Source organism: Olea europaea, unplaced genomic scaffold, assembly GCF_002742605.1.
Source record: "Olea europaea var. sylvestris unplaced genomic scaffold, O_europaea_v1 scaffold3462, whole genome shotgun sequence".
NCBI classification, from domain to species: Eukaryota; Viridiplantae; Streptophyta; class Magnoliopsida; order Lamiales; family Oleaceae; genus Olea; species Olea europaea.
The window spans coordinates 1-16,344 of NW_019253701.1; the positions used below are offsets into that span (position 1 = coordinate 1).

Sequence of the window (16,344 nt, forward strand, 5' to 3'; positions counted from 1 at the left end):
GTTATGGGCCCCACACCAGAAATAGAAATTCAAAAATGGTGGCTTGATGTGATGGATAACGGTCATATTTTTCATTTTAATGAAGTAAAAATGTGGCTCAAACAGGGGCTAAAATAGTATTACTTGTAGAAATCAAATTCCTTATAAGTGAAATATATTTCATGTATAGTCATGGAAAAGTGCTAAAATAACAAAGTAAAATTGATTATTTAAATATGATACATAAAAAACTATCAATATTTTTAGTTTAAAGTGCCAAATATAATTTGTACTGGGGATGGAAAGTGGCGTTGTCAGCTCAACAAGGACTCAAATGCCACCTTAATAACTAGTGGGACGAGCTCGTAGGGTGAGTCATGTCAGACTTAATTGGGCGAGTCAGTTTTCTTGATAAGCCAGGCTTAGTGGTAGGCAAAGCAAGTGATCCAACTTGTCCCATATGATATTCTTACTCTGTTTTATGTCAAGAAATCGTCAAAACAAAAAAGATGTATAATTTCACATTATAAAAAGAGAGCTGCGGGGCTGTACACTATACTGTCTAGCATGGTGTATAAATAATTTTTTTCTTATAAAAATCAAAAGTCTGCGATAGGAGTGGCTTGTGGGAAAGGGTTTTACTGAGTGTACAGCTCGGGCTGTACACTCAGTTTCACAGCCCCCTCACAATGAGGGGGCCCCACCTGTTTTTTTATTTTTTTTTACTGTGCACGGGCCCCCCCGATGTGAGGGGGCTGTGAAAGTTGGTGTGAACCGTGCTGTGTATGTAGCACGATCCTGTGGGAAATAAGCGTAGTATGGTACTAGGAAGGCCAACTCATTTATTTGGCAAGAGCCATTGTCATCATGAGTTTTGCTAGAAATGGGATGTCCAGGGCGCCAAATGGGGATTATTCTTGTCATAATATGCAACTTGTCAAAGTCGGCCAAATAGGATGTGGGAATTTTATTAAAGAAAAAAGTCGATTGTACAAAAAAATAATTTGCAGAAGACTTACAGACACTCACATGGGGACGAACCCATGTGAATTCAAATATTGCAAAAAATAACTCATCCAACCTTGCATGTGTGTATTCTGTACCGGTTCCGTACATTTATTTTCTGTATGTGTAGCTTGGCTGTTTTATTAATCGGTTGTTTGAGTCCTTTTTTTTTTTTTTTCAAAAAATGTATTTCGTAATAGTGTTTTGATAAAGAATGTATGATTAAAATTAAGGAAAAATTTTGAGTTTACATGTAATACTATTTTATTAAAAATATTTTATTAAAATAGAAATTCACCGTTCAAAAATACATTTTAATGAAAAAAGAGCTCAAATAAGGGCAAAATTTCAATAAATTAATTTTTTAAAGGAATTTACCCAAATAGGCTTGCCATAGTATAAAAGGTACGCATTTCAATGTTGTTCTTGATATATTTTAATAAATTTAAAATAGCCTCCAGTTTAATGAGACTTTGAAAAAATATATATTTTAAAAAAATAATTTTTTGGAGAATGTGGTATTAAAGTAAAAAAACAAGTTTTTTACTTGCGAATATTATTATTCTATTAAAAAATATATGGTTAAAAATGAATTTAAAAAAATATATAATTTTGGTATAATGGAGCCCAAACAAGGAAAAAATTTTGAGTAATATTACTTTTACATCGTTTTATATTTTATCCGTGGCTGCATACATGGAAAATAAAAAAGTAATTTCTGAAAAATATTTTATAAGCAATTACTGAGCCCATTCGAAGAAAAGGAATTTTAAAATTGAAATAATTCCTGGCAAAGCACTCTTTTGAAGCAAGTTTTGCCGCAAAAAAAATTCTGAGATTTTCTTCAAAAACCCCTGCAAGCAAATCAAGGCACAAATTGAAGAGACAAGAATTATTTATATGAAGCAACGGGACTTGTGCTGAGCAAGCAGAATCATGTGCTTTCTGTTAAACAGTTGTCAATAGCCAATCTACAGACTGTAAAACAATTCACTTCGATTTAAAAGTCCAAAGAAAAGGGCAGGAAATCTGGACAAGAACCCGCCCAAAATACAGAGATTTCGTTGGATGCATTTCTGTATGGTAAATTCTAACAAGATCCCATTTTGAAATTGATAGGTTTTGGAACATGACTCAAAACCCTTTTCTAATTTTTCTTTTCCTTTTTTTCTTCTTGTTAGAAATGGTTTTCAAGAAAGTAGTGGGTTTGGTGATGGGGTGTTTTGGATTGTCAAAGCAGCCTACAAGACCTGCCCCTTGTGCTGAAAATAGTGGATCTCTGCAAATTGACGAAATAGTTTGTAATTCTCCAAGGATCAGATTGAGTGATGGAAGATTTTTGGCTTACAGGGAGAGAGGAGTCCCCAAGAACGAGTCCAACTACAGAGTTATTGTTGTTCATGGCTTTGGCAGCTCCAAAGAAATGAACTTTATGGCAACCCAAGTATACAAACTTTACTCTTTCTTCTGGATATTGATTTTGTTTTGATCTGAAGTATGTCGATTTTGCAGTCCATCTTCATTAGTCTTTACAATTTGAGGCATACTTGTGATCCAAAGTGTGTTGAATCTGAAATCAACTTGCTTTCAAGAATGGAGTATGAAGACTCCATTGTATTAGTGAAAGAAGTATAGATAATAAAATTCCAAATATTTTTATGACAATATCATTGTAATATGTTTGGTCGCAAGGATTGAATAGTATAGAATGACGGAGATAAATGGGTTAAAATCTTGTTCTGTAATGTGCATTTGGTATCACTGACTTGGTTTATGCCATTCTTGCCTGTTCCTTTGTCTATATATGGAAAGTTCAAAGATCTTCCATTGAGTAGTTATTGAGTTTATCATTATCCAAAATTGGTTCTTTTACTGTCCCCACAATTTGGAGGTTTCCATGATTTTTGATATATGCTAGAGTGCAAGAAATCTTAGAAATTCTTCGCAATTTTTATGACTATAGAAACGTATTTTAATTCAATAAGAAGCATCCTTTTGTGCATTTTAGTTAAAATTGAAGCAGAAAATATGAATAATGCCTTTTTCTACCTCAATCATGCTGTAAGTCTAAGTAGCGTGCACAAGTTACCGTATCAGATGACCTAATGTTGCTCACGTCATTAGGAACTTTTGGATGAGTTGAGTATATATCTTTTGCTATTTGATCGAGCTGGATATGGTGAAAGTGATCCAAATCCAAAAAGATCATTAAAAAGTGAGGCATTTGACATAGAAGAACTAGCCGATAAGTTACAGTTAGGATCCAAATTCTACGTAGTTGGAGTCTCCCTTGGATGCTATCCCGCCTGGAGTTGCCTCAATTGTATACCAAACAGGTCTGTTAGAGATTTTCACCTCTCGGGTCTCAATGAGGCTTAGAAAAATGCTGATTTATCTTTGCAATTATGTGTGTGCAGGCTTGCTGGTATTTCGCTTGTGGTTCCATATATAAATTATAAATGGCCATCTCTTCCTGCTGATTTGACTAAAGATGACTATAGGAGGGGGCTTTCCCGGTGGATGTATATAGTTGCATGCTACGCTCCAGGATTATTACATTGGTGGCTGACTCAGAAGTTGTTTCCATCATCTACTGTCCTTGACAGAAACCCTGCATTTTTTAGTAACAAAGACTTGGAGGTATTGAAGAACACACCCGGTTACCAATTGCTCAGTCAGGTAATAATTCATGCTTTATCCACTCTTGGCTAAAGGAGGAAAGCAGAAATGTTTCATCGATATTTTTAACAAATCTCGGCTCAATTAGAAGGCTTAAAATCTTAGGTTTTGATGTGAACTTGATTTTATCTTACAGAACAAGCTAAGGGAGCGAAGCGTGTTCGACTCTCTGCGCCGTGATTTCATGGTTGCTTTTGGAAAGTGGGACTTTGATCCCATGGATTTACACAATCCATACGCTGAAATGGAAAGTTCAGTTCATATATGGCAAGGTTACGAGGACAAGGTCGTGCCGTTTCAATTACAAAGATATGTCTGGAATAAACTACCTTGGATTAGATATCATGAAGTTCCTGATGGAGGTCATTTACTAGTTTATGATAGTGCAGTATGTGAAGCCATTTTGAGGTCTCTTCTGGTTGGAGAAGATTTTCCTTTGTACAGACCTCAATAAGTTAATTCATCGTCTGTTCGTTCATTCTTCTCATCCATCGATGAACATGTAAGTAGTTTGATTTCTATTGTGCGAATACAGAGAGTGACATTTTTATTTGTTTCAAGAAACAATCATCTGTAAATGAAAATGCAATAGTTCAAAGTCATGGATTTCAACTGCAGAATTGAAAACACTGCTGCAGCCTCTTTTCAGTCTTTTGGACATGTTTGATTCTTGTTATTTATATGCATTTATGAAATACTGAAATAGGAGTGTTTCTTCACTAATTAACCAAAATATTAGTACCAGTTCCAAAGAACAACTTATTTTTGGGAACTGTTCGGTTAGATCCTAATAAGAAGGAAGACTTGGGGAATTTGTACATTTTTCATAAATGAATGACGCCAACATCATTATTGAACCATCTCATTTAAAATCTTAATTTAGGATACATATATTTATATAAAAAACCAGTATGTAACAATACTCGTATTGTTATAGGCAATAACACAAATTATCCATCCCTAATCACAAATATTTAAGGGATTTTGCTATACAAACAATGTTGGAGACATGGTTTAAAAATAAGGGACACGTGTCAAATATTGATTGATCAATCTAAAAAAAAAGGACTAGACAGTTGTTGACATACAGCACCTATTTTCAAACCCTGTTATTTTCACGTGCTTGAGTAGCTTTATCCTTATTTAAGCTTATATATTATCAGTTAGGACATGTTCTTGCCCAAGTATACTTGCAGATAGATTGTATTGGTCTGACAGGGCAATTATGTAACGTTTTACAGTCAAGGGTGGACCTACTTGAGACCTACTTGAGGCCTAGTGGGGTCGGCAGCCCTCACTCGATTTTCAGATTTTTGTTTTTTCTCCAGATTTTTTTAGGTTTTCAAATCTTTTTTCCTAAGGTTTTTTTTATTTCGCCCCTAAAATTTTTTGGTTTTGTCCACACTGAACTTCCGTACTATGTTTGCCCCTATTTATAGGTCCATGTTAGGAACAGGGGAGAAAATAAGCAAATGATAGTACCATTACCACTATTCTCTTTGGATTGCTCAATTAAACCAGCTTGCGATCAGCTTGGTAAAAAGTTGAAAAACTTTTTAATTTTCCAGAAGAGATCACCAAATGCATTAACCCGACGGGTCATTTCTAATTAAAAATTTTATTTTAGGATTTAGATAAGGGAGCCATTACATCATTATTTATATATATATATATATATATATATATATATATATATATATATATATATATAGGGGTCCTAAAAAAGGTTAGTATTTCAAGGATTATAAGAAGGTTATAAGGCGGTTATAAATCAAATTACAAAAATCCTACTCAGTACTCTTCTTAATTGAAATATCTTTTGATAAAATAATATCCTTTTTTTTTTTTGAAATTAAAAAAGTATGTCATCTGAGATATATGAACTTGGGCCTAACTCCATTCTTGCAAAGACACCACTGGCACTCCCTTGACAAAAATTCTTAAAACAGTGATCCTTTTCCCCTTTCTATGCGTTTCACTAGCCTTTCCACTAGACCTTTACGCTTTGAAGGGTCACTCAGGGCTTATTTTAAAAACAGTTTAAACTTTAACTTGGAGTTAAGACATGCTCTTATCATNACTAATCATGTTTTCTATATCTTGTTCTGTTACTAACAAATTATATATTTTTTCAATTTCAACAAAATCTAAACATATTTCTTTTTCTTCCTTAAAGTTTTCATAATATTCTTCTAAAAAAATTTCTAATTCTTCTTTTTCTATTAATTGACCTTCTCTTTCTCTATTGCACTCACATTCTTTTTAATAAAAAAGTCTGGATTACAATATATAATCCCATTATTGTCATTCATGTCTACCTCTGTACTAGCTATCATACTTTTTTCTATATTTTGAATTCTTTTATCATAAATATTTAATAAAACTTTATTTCCTAAATTTTTTCTCATTAATCCTTTAATTTCTATTACTATTAATCCTAAATGCATAAATCTAAAATTCTTTTTTCTTAATTCTTTTTTAGATTCTTCTGATATTAATGATAATTGTCTTACTTGACCATCTAAACATTGAATTGATACTTCTCTAGTATGTCTAAAAAATTGGGTTCTTGATTCAAAAATTCACCTATTATATAAATTTTTTGGATTAAGTAATTGTAGACCATGAGTTTGAAATCTATTATAATCTTGTTCAGGATCTATAAGTTCTTCTATATTCTGATTATACTGAGAAACAAAGAAATTTCTCAACATATATATATATATATACACACACGCGCGCGCGCGCGTGTGTGTGATTTTTATTCACATCACATTCCAATATTTAGTGATGTTATATGGTTCAAATAATGAACTTTATGTCAGGTGATTTCTGCTATAATAGGGTGATTGTTGTTATGCTAGCTTGATCGTCACTATGCTTGTTTGACTGCGCGCGCGTGTGTGTGATTTTTATTCACATCACATTCCAATATTTAGTGATGTTATATGGTTCAAATAATGAACTTTATGTCAGGTGATTTCTGCTATAATAGGGTGATTGTTGTTATGCTAGCTTGATCGTCACTATGCTTGTTTGACTAATGCTATGATAGCTGAACTATCGCTACTCTAGATTGACCACTACTATCCGACATCCTTGCAATTGATTGAAAGTTCGACGATTATCACTAAGTTCATTATTTAATTTGTAGATGGAGGTTAACCACTTAGTAAGTGGGTGAAAACCGTCTGGTGAGTGGGCGTGCTGCATTACACGTGAACGATAATCGCCTAGCAATTACATGATGTCAATCACCTATAAATACCTTATAAGCATGCCGAATATGGGGACTTTTCTTTCCCAAAAACATACTTTTTCAAGCATACTCTTACTATTTTTTAAATAGTTCATTTACAAATAATCACTAATTCACATGTTGAAGGTAAAACAGGGGAAGAAGCCCCAACCTCTTTTTTTTTCAAGTTTGTCCGAGTAGCAAAAGACGTTGTATTCCACCCAAAAAAAGTCGGGAGGTCATATCTGAAGTATTTCAGTCCTTACTAAATTCATGAAAAATGTTACTCGTACAAGCTGCTTTAAAATATGGGGTTACAAAATGCTGAGTTGATAAGATTTTGCACCATTTTGGACCAAAAAAAAAAAAAGAAAGAAAGAAAGAAATTGACCATTGAAATCTTACCGGTTCAGCCCCCCAACCTTATCTGTTAAAAAATAAAAATCTACACAACCCCCATACATCCTTGTCATATATATATATATATATATATATATATATTCACATCATTTTTATATATCTATACATCTGTACTATTTTTATATATTCATTTCACAATTTTTAAAAGAAGTCAATCTGAGATAGTCTTCACTGAAACTCTTCTAGAGGAAACATAAGTTTTGTCAAATGGCCATTAGATTAGCTTTGTCTAAAAATTCTTTTAACCTGACAAACCACTTTCATAAAATTATCCAAACATGTTCAAAATCAACTTTTTAATTTTAAAACCAATTTTTAACTTTTCAAAAGTCTTACGAAACGAACTCTAGATTAATTTATCGACTCACGTTTGCAATCAATTTTGTAACTTTTCAATTTAACTACCGGGTTGCCACTAACCCATTGATCCTCCTCTTGATCCGACTTAGTGTCCAGATTAAATGTGAAAAGTATGATTGTACAAACTCCTCCAACCGAGTTTTTTTAATGGGGGGATCGAAGATGTCTCTATAGCCGCTTATTATTTACTAAGCTCAGTTAGATTTTCATTCTTTGGCTACAAAAATGAAAAATAGGGGTGGGCATTTTAACCAGAACCAAATCTCCCGAACCGAAACCGGAGTTTCCGATTCGGTTCTCGAAAGAAATAAATAGGAACCGAAATCGAAAATCGAGAACTGAGTGGATCTTGTTCGATTCTTGGTTCTTGAATTGGAACCCTAGGCCCGGTTTCAGTTCAGTTCTCGAAAGAAAAAAATAGGAATCGAAATCGAAAATCGAGAACTTAGTGGGTCCGATTCAATTCTTGGTTCTTGAATTGGAACTGAGGGGTAACCAAATGGAACCGATATTTTTATAATTTTTTATTTTTAATAATTACTGGATTGCATAAAAAAATTACAAATTTTAATATTTATAATTTAAACACTAAATAGGCTACTCAATTCAGCCCAAAGAAAAATATCCATAATATATATATTTTGCCCAAAAGCAATTTAAGTATAACCCAATGCCAAACAAGTAAAGACAATACCACATTTTTCCTCTTTCAATCATTAGAATCCCTTGCCGCCCTTCTTTCCCAATCCCCTCTTTACATTTCCTTCTCGTCAACATTACTTTTGCCACAATAGCTTCGTCTATTGCACCAACACCACAAGTAATTTTTATAACTCTTGCAATACATACTTATTTTCCCCTATTATGTTATCTTCAAGTCTTTATTTGAATTTTTCTTGGGTATTGATATAATTACTTCAAGAAACTCGATTTTTTAGGTTGCCATTTCTTCTTGGCTCTTTATGCTGGTTTTATACTCCTATTAAAGTTCATTTAAAGTATGACTAGTTTTTAATGGTCTTTTAAGGCTGATTTTATTAATTTTTTGTGTAACTTATAATTCGTTAAGGCTCTGTTTATGTCTCGGATGATTAGTCCATTAATGTTAGTTACTAAATATATGACCTGATGGATAGTTTATGAATAATTTGTCTAATTACATGATTGGATTTACTAAATGTGTATTCAAAAAAATGTTATAGGTAGAACCGAATCCAAACCGAAACCGATGGTTTGGGTTTGGGTCCAATAATTACGTGGAACCGAGTAGATCTATTTACGAAATACTTGAAATATAATGAGTGGTTCCGGATATTGAAATACCCGAACCGACCCACCCGACGCCCACGCCTAATGAAAAATATGATCATTATCTATCACATCAAGTTACTATATTTGACTTTCTATCTCTTGTGCAAGTCCCGTAACGACTATATTTTTCATTCTCATTCTTAGAAAAATAGGAATCAAATGAGGGCTAAATAAATCTGTTATGGTCAAGATTTGACACTTCAAATCGAAAATGTTTTCATCAGAAAAATTACACATTTCATTAGGATTGGACATGGTCCGATTCAATTTAATTCTAACGAGAATTGAACCGGATCTAAAATTTTTGAGTATTTAATAAGTGAAGCCGTCGAGTCCAAATTAAATTTTGGAACCGTTCGAGTTCGATTTTCATTCGGTTCTCAAGTTCTGTACTATAATTAGCAATTGTTTGAGCCCAATTCTTCTAAAAATTCATTTTTTCAAAATTCATTTTCAATCATACATTCTTCAATAAAATAATATTACATTCAAATAAAAAAAAATCTTAATTTTTAATCGTACATTCTTCATCAATCTAGTATTCAAGATGCATTCTTTCCTTCAAAATGGGGCTCAAACAAGGGCTTAATTTTTTTAATATTCACAAAACTACATTAATTCAATTACTGACATGTTCAATCTTAACTTTTACAAAATAATGTAGTCAAATCTTATGTGTCCCTCTTTACTAAGTTCTTCATAAATTTGATTGCTAAAATTACAGGAATATGAAGATAGTGAACTCATAATAATTAAAAGAGATATTGTCGAGCTTCAATTCAATTTCTCCAGAACGGTAAAAAGACACTACGGTAGGGTAACATATTTAGGTAAAATTTAAGTTAATTTGATTAAATTGGCTTGGACTGAAAATTAGAAATATAAAAATCATATTTTTGAATTTGAGCTCAATTAACTAGTTAACAAATTTATTTAAAAAAATTAAAATAATTTGCCTTATTTAGCCCCTATTTGGAGGACATTTTTTGGAAGAAGACAAGTAATTTTTTTACCCTTTTTTGGTCACTTGGGACCCACATAAGAAAAGTCCTCCAAATAGGGGGCTTAAAATAATAAATTAAAAAGTTAGGAAGATATCATTCTTATTTGGTTCCTGATCTAAAATTGAGAATCGAACAAATTTCGTAGGTTCTCAATTTAGATATTCATTCAGGTATTTAATTTAAAAAGAATCCCTCAATTTGGTTCGATTCTATCCGATTCGATTCGAAAATTTTGCCAAGTCTAAATTTCATGAAATTTTGCTAAAATGTTTATCAAAATTTTTATCAAATATTTGGGTCTGTCTATGTCAGATAACTTCAGTTTCATGAATTCCGCTCCACCCTTTTGTCCTTTGTGCTTTAAAAATAGCAATCTACCTGTCAGGTACTCCATTGGACAGAGACCCCACAATTAATCTATTGTATTTATAGCACGCCAACTAAATTATATTAGTAGTTAAATCAATAATAAAAATAATAAAATAATAAAATAAAAAAAAGTAAAAGGCAGTCTATTATTGTTTTGAAAAAAAAAAAGAATAAAAGTACGACTTTCAAATTATAGAAGTCAAAGAAAAGAATAGGTGGTTTAACAATCATGTTAGCGAAATTTCCTTCATCTTCGATTGTCTACACTACTACGCAGTACGATTCGATTAATTATCTTCAATAAAATCATAAGTATAGAAAAAATTTGACTGAATTTGTATAGACGCTGATATAAACAAAATGTAAGTTGACTATTTTTTTTTTTTTTTCATTTTTCAGTGATATCACACCATGTATTGTCTGTAAAAATTTTTTGTCAACAATTTATCTACTTGTAGCATGACTCAATAATCCTTAGGTGCTTATTTGTAAACTAGCCACTAATATTACTGTCTCAGAATTTCAATTCTGCGGAGAGGACCATGAAAGATTTATGTAGTTGAACTTAGATTTACAAGAATTAAAAAATAAAATTTAATTGTAAAATTTTAATACGTTTTAAATTAATTGATTTATATTTACAAGATAACATTTTGATCTAAAATTACTTCAAAATAATCTAAGAAAAAACTATCTTCTCTAAAGTATAGCCTGGACAACCTCAATGCTCAAGACAGGAAGCCATTGATCTAATCAACCACCAAGTCTTCTGATGATCAAGATCAGAAATTCGAAAACTGGTTCGGAGAAGACAATACCATTTGCAAATTCATACTCGTTTGGCAAGAATTATCATCAGCAATGAAATTCCTAAAAACATTAAATAATGCTGTTTATTAACTACATTGGAAATCTTTCAAAAATGAGTGAGTGGGCGTGTTCTACGTGTAAAAGTAGATCTTACTCTCTAGGACGAGATGCCCACAAGGAACTTAGAGCTCGTAATCGACCATAGTACTCTCCAATCACTAGGAAACATCGTGCTGCTTGTCTGATTGTCAATATGCGTCGCATTTGATAGAGTGTTTGTCGTCTTAAATGATCAGCCTATTATTGGGAAGTAACATAAATAACAAAGTCAGCAATGCATACAACTTTAACACACAAATATAATTGATCTAGTATAATATGCTATTCATAGTGAACGACTGCAATAGTCATTCCACGTGATAGATTGTTATTTGATTAATGTCTCGAATAATAGGTTGTCACTTAGGACAATTACTGTAATCCCTGACTATGAATAGTATTATTTGTAACTATCAATGAAAAACTCTAGACAGATTCAAAGGGGTTGATAGTTCTAGCAAGGACTTTCTGTTTCATTAAGCTTCACTTTTCAAATTACCATTTGACATAAATGGGTTTAGACGAAAACAACACATCAAGATAACACTAAACTATAAAAAGGAAGAAAATGAGACTAATCTAATCTAGTGTACCGTCAAGTCCTATACAATATCTTATATCAAAATAGCCTTAGGAATCAAACATGATCAAATGATATTACAGAATAGCATAGCGCTAAAAATATGTTGAACTATCTCATTTAAATGCTTAAACCATTAGAGAGGTATCATATCTTCGACTTACCTGACGGATGAAACTTTCAAGACCGGTCAACTTGCCCAATGCAACAGCCATGTGATGCATGGTATCATTAACAGAACCATTGGCTATGGTGCCGATTAAAGATTGTTGAAGTTGTTCCAATCCCTGGGAAAGTGCCTCCTCTGCTTGTTGTGAAGATTGTTGGAGGCTGTAGATCCCGACAACCTGGTGCTCAGTTAACGTGTCTAATTGTGCTAATAGCATCTAACCAACAAAAAGGGTAACATAGGATCATATTAGTTTAACGACATAAAGGAAAAAGGACAGATTTTAAGTGAGTGGACCAAAAATCCTATGAACCCAAACCTTAATTAGGTCAGAGGGGCGAAAGCCGCCCATCCACAGAAAACAACGTTCAGCAGGCGTAGTCCATATCCCGGTGATGAGGTGAATGGCATCAGATACAGCGGCAACCTCTTTAAGGCAAAAAATTTCATCATAATGCGCAATGTATTTATCGACAACAATACGTAGATCGCTATCTGATAAATGTGCCTGCAATGCGGTTCGAAGTTCAGACATATGCCTATGGTCATCATCTAACCATCTTGCATACTCCATGTCAAATAGTGCAGCACCTACAATATTGACACTTTATTGGATTATTATCTTAATAATATCAAAGAACCAATAGGGTCGTGCAAGCACGAAAGATAAGGGAAAATGGTTTTTTGTTTTTGTTTTTTTTAATTTTTTTATTTAATGTGTGTTTTGCTAAACAAATTGAAGATTCTGTAGACATGAACATGGCAATGCAAAATCTGGGTAAAAATACATTGTAGGAAATTTTTCACACCATGCAATGAATTTGACAAAGTTTGTCGAGTTATTCCTTTGAATTATTCTACTTGTACAGATTATTATTACAGGTAGCAGAGTTGTATTCCTTTACCGAGATAGTTAATGAATAGATATTTATTAGTCAGATGAAGAATTATTAATGTTCCAACCAATATGAAAGCTTAGCATAAAAAAGATTTGAAATTTGATGTTACCAAATTTGACTAAAGGCAAGATTAATTTTCTTAAGATTCAGATTAAGGATGCTGTCTGTTGTGAAAACTGTGGATCATCAGGAAACCTGACTGAAAGAACTTTCTGGCGGTCGTTGGTCTCTCACTCCATCTCAAAAAAGTCTAGGCAATTAGTCTAAGAATTGCAGGTTTTTGACATTATGATCTTCTTTTTTCAACTAGACCAAAATTGTAATCACTTTTGAAATCAACTTAATGATTAAATTATTTAAGCATTTGTTTGATTAATTGCCCTTTCTTATAATCTGATCAGATTAATACCTCTACTGAACATGTTAAAAATATGTATTCAGCTAAATTTAATGTTCAACACACCCTCTCTCAGGTGAAGGTCGATTTATTTTTTTAATCAAATAATGACACCCCAATTAAATTTAATTTTCAAGCTGCTTACCAGAGCTGATGTTACCACCTGACACCCCTCCTCCTATAATAAACCCCTGTTGAAGAGTAGAAAATTAAGGGGAGAAGAAGCCAAAAAGTGAGAAATTGAACCATTAACGACGAACGCTAAACTCATTTCATCATTTTTCAAACTTCTTAGTTGTTTCTTAAATGAAGTATATTATTAACCTGTGAAGTTGCCTTCTGAAGCTCCTGCTCTAGCTGAGCCAGCCTGATTGTACTTGATTCTAGCTGCTGTACATATGCCTGCACAACATATCCATACATAAAATAGACGACACGTTTATTTATTTAATTATAGTCTCTACTCATTTTTTCACAACGCAGGACAAGTTACATACATAATTAAAATTGAAAGGCAAAATAATTGGCACCTACCTTTTTTCTGAGCCTGCTCTTTTTCGCTGCTTCCCTATTTTGAGCTAAACGTCTTAATGTCTGTAATCAGTGAACAATCATCAGCTTAAAGGGGAAAAACTGTTCTTGAAGCAATTTTCTATTGCAATAAAAAATGTTCAAAAAGAAAAATTACAAATTTTGCATGTGTTATGTGCTCTTTAATGCGTGCATGCGTGAGCACAATGTGAATGAATAATCACCTTAGCATCAAAAACTTTATCTGCATTGGAACCAGATCCCCTTCTCTGCATAATTTGAAAAGATAATAAGAAATAGTTGGTCAGCCAGAAGGAAAATAAGCTCAATAAATATATGACTTATGAGTCAATGAGTAAATTATTATTTTTATGTTTTTCTCAATTTTTTTTCTTTTTTTTGGATTTTACTGGAAGAGATGAAGGTAAGGTGTAAGCAACAGCAGAATCTTTTGAAAGATTTCATGAATTTTTAATTAATACAACCAAATTTGTAACTAATAGCAATTTTGGTGGCTTTTTCACAATTCTGACAGGATTTGTAAAATTGTTCTTAAAATTTGTATTTCATCAAGCATTCTTCTAGAAGAATTTTGCCATACACTGATTTTTTACAACAATTTTGACAGCCTAGATAGAAATCTGGTCAATTGAAAAATGTGTTGTTAAGACTAATGTATGAAAATTTGCCAACTCACATGATGTGAAAGAGATCACCGAAAGCCAGAAAAAAGAAATGCAAATGGCCTAAAAATAGAAGGGTATAATCTGTAGTTTTGGGATTGCAAAAAGGAAGTCATCATTAACATGGACTTAAACAGTTAAACTCGAGTTTCATAGATGAAGGCCTAAAACAGAAGGGATTAACCTACTGTTGTTGGGACTTGTATAAATATACACACACATACCTTTGATGGGGTTGGTTTGGTTTCTAGTTGAGACTGTGTACTTCCTGTTGTAGGGTTGTAACTTGAAATGGCCATCTCCATTTGTGGCTGAGTTTCTGGCGGTTGCGGTGGCCGAAGACGGTGGCCAGTGGCGGTGGTGTCTTCTCTACTTGCAAGTGTATTCAGTGCTGATTCTGAATCAGCGCTATCTTCTCCAGTCTTTGAGCTTCCCTTTATTAATGATACATATCACCCAGGAAAATGAGTCCAAAAATGATTTCATCATAATCACCGAAAAACATTAAATATAAATAAAACAACGCAATTTTTTTTTCTTTGAAAAATTCAAGAAACCTCCAAAAGAACCCAGAAATAAGTGTCATGACTCGAAGAAGAGAAGTTTAAGAGAAACTTTTCCTCCACAGATAAGAGAGTTAAAGACTTTTTAAAAAGCCGTATAAATACAAAAGATTACTCTTGGGGTGTGATGGAATTTCATAGGCCAAGAAGGGAACATTTCAAGAGTTGCTGCACGCTGCCTGGCTGTGTAAAAAGCTGCAAAAAAATCACGAAAGCAAAATCTTTGAGGATCTGAAGGGAATTTAATACAGACTAGCAAAAGGGTGAAAAATATAATCTTCCTTTTGTTGTTCTCTTTTTTTCTCAGCTGTTATGGAGTCTGTAAAATCATGCAAAGGGGTAAGTTTCCTTGTATGAAACTTGACGTTATTCAAATCTCTCGACCAAGAATGATTTCTGTGTTAGAAATGGTAAGCATCGTTTCTGTGGCTTCGTAGACGTATTCAAACCCCTACCTACCCCCAACCTACACCGTCAGAAAATGGAGAGAGGAAATTGCGTACTTTGTTTTGCTTCATCATTATTTATCTCAACTCTTTGCCGGGCAATAGCCTCCTCTAGCTCCTCAAAATCAAAAGAAGACCCTTCTTGATTTCTGTAACAAGGAAGGAAAAAAAAAATCCCATGTCAGAAATAATAAATAATATATATATTTTTTTCATTCTGATCAATATACATGAAGCTTGTATTAGGAGGAAGATGAAGCGTGTGAGGAACTGCATATGAAATATGGTGATGTTGTGAGGGCCCCAAATCTGATAAAACGTGCTGTCCAACTCCTTGACTTGCCATGCAAAATTCTCTTTCAAACCAGTTCTCCGCAGAAGAAACTGCAGTGCCCAAAAGAATGATATGAAGAATGCTTGCTGGGATAGTTTTTACTTGTTTACATCAGTTTTTACAAGGGTAGTTCAGCAAGGAAAGTCTACTTATAAGTAATAAAATAAATTAATAATAATAATAATAATAATAATAATAATAATAATAATAATAATAATAATAAAATGAGAAAAAAAGAAGGAAAAAAACTATAAAATATTTGTCCATAAAAATTAGAAAACCACTAGAATCAGTGCCTCCTACTCCACACAATGTCTCTTTAACCGCCTATGTTAAATTATTGGTCTCTTTCCTGGGGATTCTGAATTGGAAGTATGAAAAATGAAATGAAGATTCAAGATTTCTAAGGTGATTTTCCTGATTGAGTTTACTTTTAAGGTGATATTTATTATAACATTATGAAACAAT

At 32.9% G+C, this 16,344-nt stretch overlaps 2 protein-coding genes across 3 annotated transcripts; one reads left to right on the forward strand and one right to left on the reverse strand.

Moving 5' to 3' along the window:
* Nucleotides 1-1,764: 1,764 nt before the first annotated feature.
* LOC111386207 lies at nucleotides 1,765-4,261 on the forward strand. 2 transcript variants are annotated; one of them, XM_023010660.1, is made up of 5 exons: nucleotides 1,765-2,067; nucleotides 2,166-2,428; nucleotides 3,109-3,320; nucleotides 3,402-3,663; nucleotides 3,800-4,261. In XM_023010660.1, exons 2-5 carry the CDS (start codon nucleotides 2,168-2,170, stop codon nucleotides 4,115-4,117), a joined length of 1,053 nt encoding a protein of 350 aa, XP_022866428.1. In that variant the 5' UTR covers nucleotides 1,765-2,067; nucleotides 2,166-2,167; the 3' UTR covers nucleotides 4,118-4,261. The 2 variants fall into 2 exon arrangements, with proteins under 2 accessions (XP_022866428.1, XP_022866429.1); XM_023010661.1 differs by having other exon boundaries at nucleotides 1,765-2,062.
* Nucleotides 4,262-10,958: 6,697 nt separating this feature from the next.
* LOC111386209 (transcription factor TGA9-like) lies at nucleotides 10,959-16,027 on the reverse strand. Its single transcript, XM_023010662.1, has 12 exons — nucleotides 15,773-16,027; nucleotides 15,600-15,691; nucleotides 15,212-15,291; nucleotides 14,758-14,967; nucleotides 14,075-14,119; nucleotides 13,854-13,913; nucleotides 13,644-13,721; nucleotides 13,465-13,510; nucleotides 12,343-12,614; nucleotides 12,019-12,240; nucleotides 11,330-11,472; nucleotides 10,959-11,235 (listed from the first exon to the last, which is right to left on the reverse strand). Exons 1-12 carry the CDS (start codon nucleotides 15,886-15,888, stop codon nucleotides 11,148-11,150), a joined length of 1,452 nt encoding a protein of 483 aa, XP_022866430.1. The 5' UTR covers nucleotides 15,889-16,027; the 3' UTR covers nucleotides 10,959-11,147.
* Nucleotides 16,028-16,344: the final 317 nt, after the last annotated feature.